Source organism: Lagopus muta, chromosome 3 (assembly GCF_023343835.1).
Source record: "Lagopus muta isolate bLagMut1 chromosome 3, bLagMut1 primary, whole genome shotgun sequence".
In the NCBI taxonomy this organism is placed as follows: Eukaryota; Metazoa; Chordata; class Aves; order Galliformes; family Phasianidae; genus Lagopus; species Lagopus muta.
This window is the reverse complement of record NC_064435.1, coordinates 78678779-78689377: the sequence shown is the minus strand read 5'-3', so window position 1 is coordinate 78689377 and position 10599 is coordinate 78678779. Positions and strand designations below refer to the sequence as shown.

At 43.5% G+C, this 10599-nt stretch overlaps 1 protein-coding gene across 7 annotated transcripts in view; it reads right to left on the bottom strand.

Annotated features, from left to right (window-relative positions):
• Window positions 1-5110: 5110 nt before the first annotated feature.
• CDH20 (cadherin 20) overlaps window positions 5111-10599 on the bottom strand; it is a 308871-nt gene continuing 303382 nt past the window's right edge. For all 7 annotated transcript variants that reach the window (XM_048939692.1, XM_048939691.1, XM_048939695.1 and 4 more), the window contains 2 exons: window positions 7976-8227; window positions 5111-6735 (listed from right to left, as the gene is read on the bottom strand). In XM_048939692.1, coding sequence (XP_048795649.1) covers window positions 6236-6735; window positions 7976-8227 — 752 coding nt within the window. In that variant the 3' untranslated portion in view covers window positions 5111-6235. The remainder of the gene's footprint in view (window positions 6736-7975; window positions 8228-10599) is intronic.

The window sequence follows — 10599 nt, the reverse complement described above, 5'->3', positions numbered from 1 at the left end:
AATCTTGGCTTTTGTTTTGCAAAATCAATGAACGCTAATGCTCTGGTTTTGGGGAGTTTGCTGTGTGGCTAGCTTAATTTTGGTTGTGGAAGCAAAAATAAAAACCACCAAACATTCAAAGTCATCCCAGTCCATTACAATTAGAAAGGCACTTAAGTGTAAAGATTTTGCTCATAAGCTTTGCTGTTTCTCACTAGGAAAATTATTTTTATGTTCAGCTATGCTTCTCCTTTCTCTAGTAACTTATTATTAGTTATACTAATTAACATTATTTTTTCACTTCTTGCATCAAAAATCAATTGAATACAAACTCAAGGACAAAACAGATCACTACACGAGATTTGCCCCTTCAACTTTCTGGATGGGCTGTCTGTTTTGTTATTCCTCAGAGATGCTTTAATAGCATGATGTTGGGATATTTGTCCTTCACTGAAAACTACCTTGAGGAATATTACGTGTGTGCTGTTTATTATCTAAGTGAAATCTTTCTGAATGACATGGTAGTTAAAAGATTTTTGAAGCAATTATAGGGAAGAAATTGCTGTGGACAGTAGCACGGATAGTCCACAAAAGGTTCTCCACCTTTTAAAATGTAAGCAATAAAGTTTTGTCCTTGAAATCAGTGTGCTGATTTCAATGGGAGCAAGGGCATCATGGGATCCCATCAGGACATTGATTACTGTGTTTTCCAGAGTCTTTCAGAGACCCAAGGGAAGTGGCTGCCTGGATGAGTTTATAGTGTTGTGATATGCTCAATTGCAATGATATCCATAAAGAAAACAAACAGAGGAGGAGATTTTCTCCAGCTTTTCTCCTGGTGGTATTTCTAACTGTCTGAACTTGGACACAAAGAATTCTGCAAGCAAGTATTTGCTTAGCTTTTGCTATTTCTGCTTTCAGATATATGGCCTTGTTACTACATTTTTTTAGGAGAAATCAAGAAAACAAGAGCAGAGCAGTGGGTCCTGCTGACCAGGCTTGATGCATTACTATCTACTCTGGGATTGCAGTATTGGTCCTACAGCAGCTGTCAGGTCTCCTTTCCTCTCCATTCTCTGAGTATAGTGCTATGTTTGTTTCCAGCTCCCCGTTGTCCACCACCATGTCACTGGATCCCAGTCCTTGGAGCTGCAGAGGTGGAGCCTTGGACTCCGTGTCCTCCTGATATTTGGTGATCTCCTGAGGATCACCAAACCTACAAAACTTGTCAGACCATGGTGTACAAACCGATGAAATAATGCCTCAAAAAAATGTGGGCCTTCCTTTACACTAAAGAAGCTGCTCTGGCTTATCCACCACCTCTGGACTAAGTGGAAACAACCCCTGGCTGTGACCTGTACCTTCCCATACAGTGTCACGATCTTCTGCATGTGCCAGCTTGCTTGCTTATCAGGGCAGTCTTTCTCTTTATGCAGGACAGCTTCTTGCATTTTCTACAGGCTGCTCACTGGGAAAATAGGACATCCTGAATGAAGAGAATCCAACCACTCCTAAACCCATGTGCCTCTGGCTCACTCCTTTCTTCACCCTCTCTTTCTCCCTCCCTCCTTGTTTCCAGCTCATAATCCTCCTCTCTTACCTTTGGTAGAAGTACTACTACTACTACTACTACTTTGGTAGAATTACTAAAACTCAAGAGCAAAGGAGATGTATCAGCATCCCAAAGTCACTGCATGCTAGATGGAGGGTTTTGTGAGGGATATTTGACATTTGTGAGAGTGTACATGCAGATAATGAAACCAAAAGAACTGCTTGCCTCCTGCCCTGGTGGAGCAGGGCTCTGCCAGACATGAGGCTGGCTGCCATGATAGCTTGTTGTATCCTTTTGCACTGGGCTGCAAATGGGAGAGCTAGAGCATAACAGCAAGGTCCACTTGCTTTTGTTACCACTGCAAGGTGTAGTGCTGAGGCTGTGTTTGTGACCAGCACTGTAAGGATTCATGGGGCACAGGGAGAGGTCTTAATGTATGGTTAATTAGTTGTCACATGGGCTGACTGATTGCCTATCCATTAAATCTTCTGTTGATGGACTTGCAACATGTATTACTCATCTGTAAAATGGTTATATCAGCTATAAATCACTTAAGATATGTTATGATTCATGTATGAACCTGTTCTTTAGAGTAAAGTGGGATTGATCTTCATGCCCTGTATGGTCTGCCCAGGGAGGTGGTGGAGTCACCGTCCCTAGCAGGGTTCAAGAGGTGTCTGGATGAGGAGCTACAAGATATGGTTTAGAGGTTTGTGATAGCAATATTAGCGGGAGGACGGTTGGACTAGATGATCTTGCAGCTCATTTCCAATCTTACAATTGTGTGATTCTATGAAATTAGGAAGCACAGATATAAGGATTGGGGGGGCATTCCTCCATTGACCCATGGAGGAACATGAAGTCCCTCTATTGTGTGACCCTGCAAAATCCTCATTTACACTGCAAATTACAGCAGCAAGTAGCTGCTGCAGACACAGCTTTCTCTTTATCCTTAGACATTTGCTTCGACAACTGTAGGACAGTTCTTCATTTTCTGCCTCTTCTCTTCAGCTAGAAGGATGTGAAGTGGGGCAAATAGTTTTCTGTTGTGGTTATTCTTTCATCATATCCTGAATGTGCTCTTTGCATGGGTAAACTGAACATCCACACAGATTAATAACTCCATTTTCTCTCCTTTCTGTGATTCTCAAACCTCTTAAATAGCATTTTCAACCCACTGTGCCCCAAACCTCATGACAAGGCAGCAGTTTCCCTGCTGCTTCCTGCTCTTCCCGGAATATGGGGCCCAGCTCTGCATCTTCTGAAGCCCTGAGATGTTGCACCCCCTTTTTCCACATGAGCTGTTTCTGTGTCCTCTCACACACATCAGCTTTGTGCCCCTGTGCCTTGACTGTCATCACCTCCCTGTGTGTGACCCATTGTGTGGGTCCTACAAGCCAGTATTCAGTGGTGGGATTACATGCAACAGCGGTCTCCATGTGGTTTCAGTTTGTGGTCAGATGTATTTTGACCCCGACCCCCTCCGATGTTGGTACTTCTAGATGAATCCCACCCACTCCAGCACAGGTCTTGGGAGTTAATCATGCCCTTTAACAGGTCTGTTGTGAATGCAGGCTCATTATTTACTGTGAACATGACCTTGCATGTCCCCTGCATGACAAGACCCTCTTAACAGCATCAACTGAAGCAGCTCTGAGGGAAATCCTGAGGATAGTTAAAACAAATGAGATTTAAAGGCAGGCACTTCCAGCCACAAAATGTTTATAAACTCAGTCCATCCAAACAACTAGAAAATGTCACCAGGCTCTGCAAACACTCCCTGTTTCTTGCTGCAGGGAAAGTGGAGCTTTTTCCATTTTCAGAGTGATGCTGTTGGAGCTGTCCTAGGATTGGAGTGGATTTCATTTATGTCCCATCCCTGAAGGCACTCAAGGCCAGGCTGGATGGGGCCCTGGCGGACTGAGCTGGTGGCTGGCAACCCTGCCAACAGCAGGAGATTGGAATTGGGTGGGCTTTACATTCCCTTCCAACCCAAGCCGTTGTGTGGTTTTATAATTAACTCTGCGGAGCACTAATGAAGTCAAAAGAAATGAGGGAGGCAGGGCCTCCTATGTGCAATAGTGCAATCGTACTGCAGCTTTCGCTCCCTTTGCTCATCTTCAGCAAAGGGAGATGCTCCAGTATTTGTAGTGTATTGATTACCATCGGTAGCATCCACAGACTCTCCATGAAGATTAACAGCCAAAACTAGGTCAGATTTAAAAGCCAAATATGGGCTCTGAAGCACAAATACAGCAAGAGAGATGAGTTGTTCCCAGTAATGATGCTATAAACAAAAGTAAAAGGCTGGCATTCTGTTTGTTTAATGGCATCAAGCTGATCAGGTATTATACCACAGCTGTGTTTTGCTTTTAAATGCTAGAACAAAGTTTACATGCGGAGACTGGACAATGAGTTGAAGGCTGAGCTTGGCAGGGAGAATGTAACTGCAAGCATAGCTAAATAGCACATTTTTTTCCTTTTATGATTCTGATACATTGTAATAGCCCTTGTCCACACAGAATGAGAACTGCTCCCCTGAACCTGCAGGCTGAATAGCTAATGTAGAGCAGGCCATGATCTCCGTTTTGTAGATAGGGATGCATTAATAATGGAATATTGACAGGTGTTATGTCTGAGTCTTTCCCACAGCTGTGCACCAGACTGACACTGTGATCTTGCATCCTGCCTTAAGTAAAAACAATTATTTATTTAAAAGGGAGTCTGGCCAACTTGTATTTGCTGTGTATCCATTTGAGCAGTGGACGTGGTGGCAGTTGATATATCCAGGCAGTCCTAACCTCCTTGCTGGATTGTGCACCCTTTTGAAGAAGCATGTGCAGCACTATGAGTATCCAACCCAGCAAGATGAGATTCCCTTGTCAGTATGTAGCTGATATAGGAGTTACAGCTGTTCATCAAGGCGTTGGTGGGAGATGCCTTGCTTTCTGGGAACCCAGATAAAGAAATGCAGTATTGAGATCACTGGGGAAGGTTTCAAGCCTTCCCCCCTCTGTAGGCCTCTGCAGTGCAGAGTGGCAGGATCAGCTCCCTTGACATGCTGGTCTTAGCTAGAAAGAAACTGCAGACTGTTCTGCTCCAGAAGCTTTTTTCTACCTTTCATGAAACTTGCATTAGTGTAATTTCCTGTTGTCCCCATTTATACAGGTAAACAAGATAAGATCCAGGCTCAGAACTTCATCTGCAGAGTAGAATGGACCATGAATGACTATTGTGTGTTGTGGACTGTCTTGTCATGTTTCTGAAGGCATGAGCTTCTTTTAGGGCGGTGTAACTAGTTTCTGAGATTCTTATTGACCCAGCTGTAATGTTAAAAAAGAAAACATACTTCCTTGGGTCAGAAATGTTAACTACTCTGATGGGCTGGGCGTGGGCTGATTCACTGCTGAGGGCACTGTCCAAGCCAGTGCCAATAAAAGCAGGAAGCAGTCTGCTCAAACCTATAAACTGAAGGCTTGTATCCTCGATGCAGTGCTGACAAAACATTTCTTCTTCTTGGTGCCCGAGGCAGGTGACAATAAAGCCACAGATATGCACTAACTGCTGTTTGCAAGATAGTCAATAAATTGCCATCAGACTTTCCCTTCTGTTTAACTTTTATTAAAAGAGGTGCTAAGGTACTGTACTGTATGCAGTACATCATATTTATTACCAAAATTAACAAATATACAAAACTTATACATGTAATTTTCTTACATCCATTTATTGGTCTATAATACTGCATTTGTTCAAGTAGGTTATCTACAGTATGTAAACATCCCTTGGATTGACCTCACACAGATTAGGAAAGCCCATCTAACCCATGTAGTTACCAAATATAGCTTTTTCTTTTTTAAAATTTATTTGGCTTTCATTGGTAGAATCTAATCTTCACATTTGGCACATGGAAGAGACATCTACAGTGCAAAAGAGGCAGATCTTCTGTTTTTGTTCTGAGCAGTTTAGCAGTGTCATGGTTTTAAAGAGCCGGGAGGAGAATAAATTTACACAAACTCAATAGGAGATGGATTAGTATTAATGTCAATGACTCATGTCAGTCATTAAACTAGAGCAGAAAGTCAAAGCCTCTTCCCCAGCTCTCTCAGCCAGGTGAAAAAAAATAATCTCAGCCTTCCTTGTAAAGATTTAGGAAAGGACTCTGTTAGCAACAGAGAAAGGAGGTTTAGTTTACAAAGAGCCCTCTGAGATTCCAGTTTCAATTTTCTGCTTTGTGTTTTTTTTCTCTTGTTAGCAAGCATGTCTTTTTTATTTATTTTTTCTCCCATTGTAATGGGGGAAAATAACCAATGAGGAACCAGTCTTCTGTGAGTTGGAGATTACAATTGGTGTTTGCTGGTCTTTGAACCCAGACATACAGAGCTCAGTAAGCTGCCATGTATGAGAGAGAGAAAGAGGGAGGGAGAGAGTAACGTCATTATATTCCAGGGGTGGAGCTTTCCAATTTTTCTGTAGAAAAACAGAAAAACTTTCTTCCTTCTGCTTCTCACTGTTTCAAAATATGACTTAATTTAACCAAGTAAAGCTGATCCATAGAGACCTTCATTCACGCTCTTCTTCCCATTCTCATTGGAGCACGGTATTGCTATTTTAGGAGGCCTCACCCATGTCCATGGAAGCATCTAATGAGAATGGATCTAATCTGATGCCACTTCACACGGAAACCCCTCTGCAATTCCTTGTCTGTTACCATAGGGCCCCACTGCTGTCCGTGGCACCGTACATCTCAGCCAGCTTTTTGAAGCGCGGGCCCCAGTCCGTCAGGTAATCGTAGCTCTGGTCTGAGTCTGTGGTCACCGACTGTAGGGAGCTGAGCGACTCTGCCACCGAGCCATTCCCTTCAAACATATATGTCTGGAGGGAGTCGAAGGGAGGAGCCCAGAGGTCCATGTCAGCCTCATACAGCTTGGCAAGCACGTAATTGTGGACGTTGTTGTCCATGATGCATGCCTGAGGCACATATCTGGAGAGGCTCTCTATTTCAGGGAGCATGTCCTGCCTGTTTTTCACCACAAGCTGGGCCTCCCGTGGGTTCCACATGGCGGCGATATCAAAGGCCTCAGTGTCCTCCTCCCCGCCGCCTTCATCGTCATACCTGACGATGTTCTCATGGATGTTCTCCTCCTCGTCTATGATGTATGGCTGCTTCCGCTGGCGCCGCATGGAGAGGATGAGGAGCACCAGCACTGTGGGAGGCAAACAAAACATGGGGCCATCAGTAAGAGGGCAGATCTTGCAAAGTCTTTATGCCTGAGGCAGCCCCTCGGATACAAAGAGCTGTGATGTTTGCAGGTGGAGGGATGCAGATATCTGCCTGAGATCAGTATCTCGAGGTCCTGCCTATCTGTCCCTTAGCTTACCTTAAGTCTTAACTTTTGGTCACAAGTCTAGGGACAACATCTGGGACAAGTCTAGCCAGTAGTGTTTGCAGTCTGGTACTTGAGATACTTTAAAGGTAGCCAGATCAAGCATTAGTAACTACTTATCTGCAGCAGCTTCACAAAGATGTGGTTGTTTTTTTTTTTTTCCTGCTTTGTAGGTGGATTTGCAGCCTGCTTTAGGAAAGCCTCTTGGTCTGGGTGCTGCACGTGACATAAGTGGGGGAATGGTAAGCCCATGATGGAAGATTCACCATGGTAGTATGTCTCCCTACATGGCAAATGGCTGAGGCAGCTCCTTCATCTGCTCCTAAGCATTTCTGTGCTTATCTGAAAAATGCTGCTTTGGGCTGAGTAGAATTACTGTCAGTTGCTCAGCAATACTGAGATGCAGATGATTCTTAGCATACACAGGCACCAAGAGGCCTTCACTGCAGAAAATGTGCTGTCACCTGGTGACTGTATCTTCAGCTAGAACTCAGCAAGGGTTTTGAACGCTGAAAGTTTGGGTTGAGGCATCTAGACTTTATAGAGATAGAATTTAAAGTTTTTTGTTGTTTTTACTACTCTACTGATCCTCAGACTGAGCCTCTGAAACTTCAGGGAAAATGTGTTTTGAATTAATATCTCACAACTCAAGAGTCTGAACAAGGGAACAGAAGTTCTTTTAATACTCAAGGCTAACAGGGGAAATAGAAGGTCTGGGCAAAAAACCTCAACTAATCAAACAAAAAAAATGAAATATGCTTGTGTAGAGAGAACATATGGAAGATGCTCAGTTTTCTACTTCCTCCTGACGTACTTCTTCTCATATAGCAGGGCCATATGAGACATCCTGGCACAACAGGGATCTGCCAGAATATTTGCAGTCTGTATTATTTCCCCCATCCCTATACCCCTGTCTGAAGCAATATGGGGCCGACTACGCCTGTTCCATGTTTTGGCCCTTTATGTGCACGTGCATTTGTATCCTTCATCTTTAGTAGGTTAGCAACCCCCTGGCCAGGACAGAAGAGCTCATCCTCCCAAGAAGCAGATAAGGCTTTACCTAGCAGGACAAATATGCAGGCGAGGATTGCAATGAGTGCTCCTCTGCTCAGGCTGACAGGGAGGACGTAGGCCTCAGCATTGCAGGACATCACCATGCCGCCTTCGTCACAGCTGCACACGTGCACAGTCAGCGTGCCTGTGCTGCTCAGCACAGGGCGGCCGTTGTCACTGATCAGGATGGGGAGGTAAAAGATGTTCTGCTCGTGCTGTCTGAAGCCAGAGCGCCTCGTCAAAATCCATGCCGTGTTGTCTGTGGGTTGGAAATAAATGGAGAGAAAAGAAGAACAAATATATTCATCAGAAAAGGAGGTCTAAAAAAAATCAGCCCTAGACCCACATCCATTTGTCTTCCCTTTTTTTTTCTTTATCCTTTTTTAAAAAACAGTTTGTCACTGATCAGCGTTTTGCCTCTGCCTCTCATATTTCAATATCTTCTGAGGCCATAGCTCAAAACCTGCAAGGCATGCACACCTTACAAGTTGCTTTCACCCTTTCTGACATAAAGTGCCCAGAGCAAACTCACAGCCTTCAGTTTTAGCTAGAAGAGCTCTCAGAAGGCAGGATGGAAATGAATTGTTGAAGGAGGCTTGTTATCCCTGTTTGTTCTTGCTCAGCACCTTTTCTAGACATGGCTCTTAAGAGCTGCCACCATTTTGTAGATGCTGGTGTATAACCCTTGCAGACATGCTAAGGTTGTCTTTATGGTTTTTGATATGAGGCATGGCCATCTGCTTGAGGCAACAAGAAGACAGGGAACAAAGGAACAAAAGACAGCGAAAATGACAGCTGGTTATCCTAAAGAGCAGTGGGTCGAAAATTTTGCAACAAAACATTTTTTCAGTGAAATATGTGCAATTTCATCAGCACTTTTGCCATTGGAAAAAGTCAGAGTACTTTGTCGTCATTGTCAAAATTGTGCTGCTTTAATTTGACCATTCTGCCACCTGATTTTTATTAGAACTTGAAACAAAATGGGTTGAAACGATGCTGCAGAAACAAAGGAGCAAGAGAGTGACCTAAGAGGAGATTGCCTTTAATTTTCATGTTGAGGGAAATTCCTTCATCTGGCGCTTTCTCTCCATATATATATATATATGTATGTATACTTATATATACATATATATAAGAACAGAGCTATGTATATATATTTAATGTCAGGATTTCCAATGGCTTCTGAATTCCTGTTTACCTTCTCCCCCAAATTCCTCAAACTGTGCACTGAGTTTCCTAGTAAGAAGGAGAGTGGATTCAGGACTTTGTTCTCCTCAAGTCTTATCTCCGAAATGCCATGGCAAATTCTCTGGAGATCAGTGTATTTTACCTGTACTGACTTTTAAGCTTTGTGGCCTCAGAGACTTTGGGAAAGAGCAAGGCTGAATTGAATGTCTCCAATATGATTTGGCCCACCAGGGCGTCTAAAAGAACCTGCAGGAAAGTTGGCACATCTTATAAATGTGTTTGCAAATCTTGAGCCGGCAAAGATAGGTGGAGAACAAAGGATCTTTTTTCTCTTTTTGGCAGACCTACAAACCCTGACCATGCACAGCGTTGCTGTGAGATTGTGGGGATTTGGGCTTCATGCAGTTTCTTTTACTACTTAGTTTTGTTTCCTGTTCCCTGGGTTCAAAAGAGGCTGTGGTCTGGCTATCTGCATATTTAGGTTGCTTCCAGCATACATGTGCTGTGCTTGGAAATGCAGGATGTCAATCAGCTGGTCCTTGCTGGGTTGGCACAATGGAGCTGGCTGCCTGGAACCAGCCAGTAATGCAATCACAAGTAAACTATGAAAAAAAACACATGATACCAACAACTGATTGTTTAATTTCCACCCCTATGACTCTGTGATTATTTCCATGTCAACTCACTGCTAAAATTAAAATCTTTGGTCATTTTGTTCAGTGTGGAGACTGATTGACATGCAGGTTAATCAGCGATATCAGAAATTATTTGATGGTCTTTAGGAGTGAGATTATGAGCTTTATATACAGCCAGCTTTGGAATGTATGCAATTCAAGCTGGAATCTTTATGCTTCCCTACCAGACTTAAACTATGCTGCAAGTTCCATATTTTGTGCTGCGAAGCTCTCAACAGCAGGCAGCACTGGTGTCTGCAAGTACTGAGAGTCAGGCTCCACAGTTATAAAAACAATCTCAGTTTCCATAGTTTTTAAAAGCAATCTCAGGATGTTTCATGCCTTATATATCCATGACATTTCAAGCTTTTGCTCTGAAAGTGTAAAATACTGAAGTGCACCTGTGCCTGTATGTGAGTAAGTAACAGAACTGTAGCATCTCCTTAAATCACGGGATCCCAAGAGCTGGGGCTTTGAAAAGAACAACCAAATAGCACCAGATGCAGGATGAAATCCCCCAGGTTGCTTAAAATGGATGATGTTTCAGCTTTTGCTGATTTTACCATCCTTCAATAGGCTGTGCTGCTCTGAACAAGTGCAGCAGGTGTGACAGATGCAGACATATTTTCAGCATCATGTCCTAAGACCCAGCAGAGATCAGCACCCTACAGCCACTACAGCTCCTGAACAAGGGCTCCTCACTGTGAGCCCCACTTTCCTTTCTCTCCTGGGACACACACAAGTGCTTTCACTTCTTCTTCAGGCTATG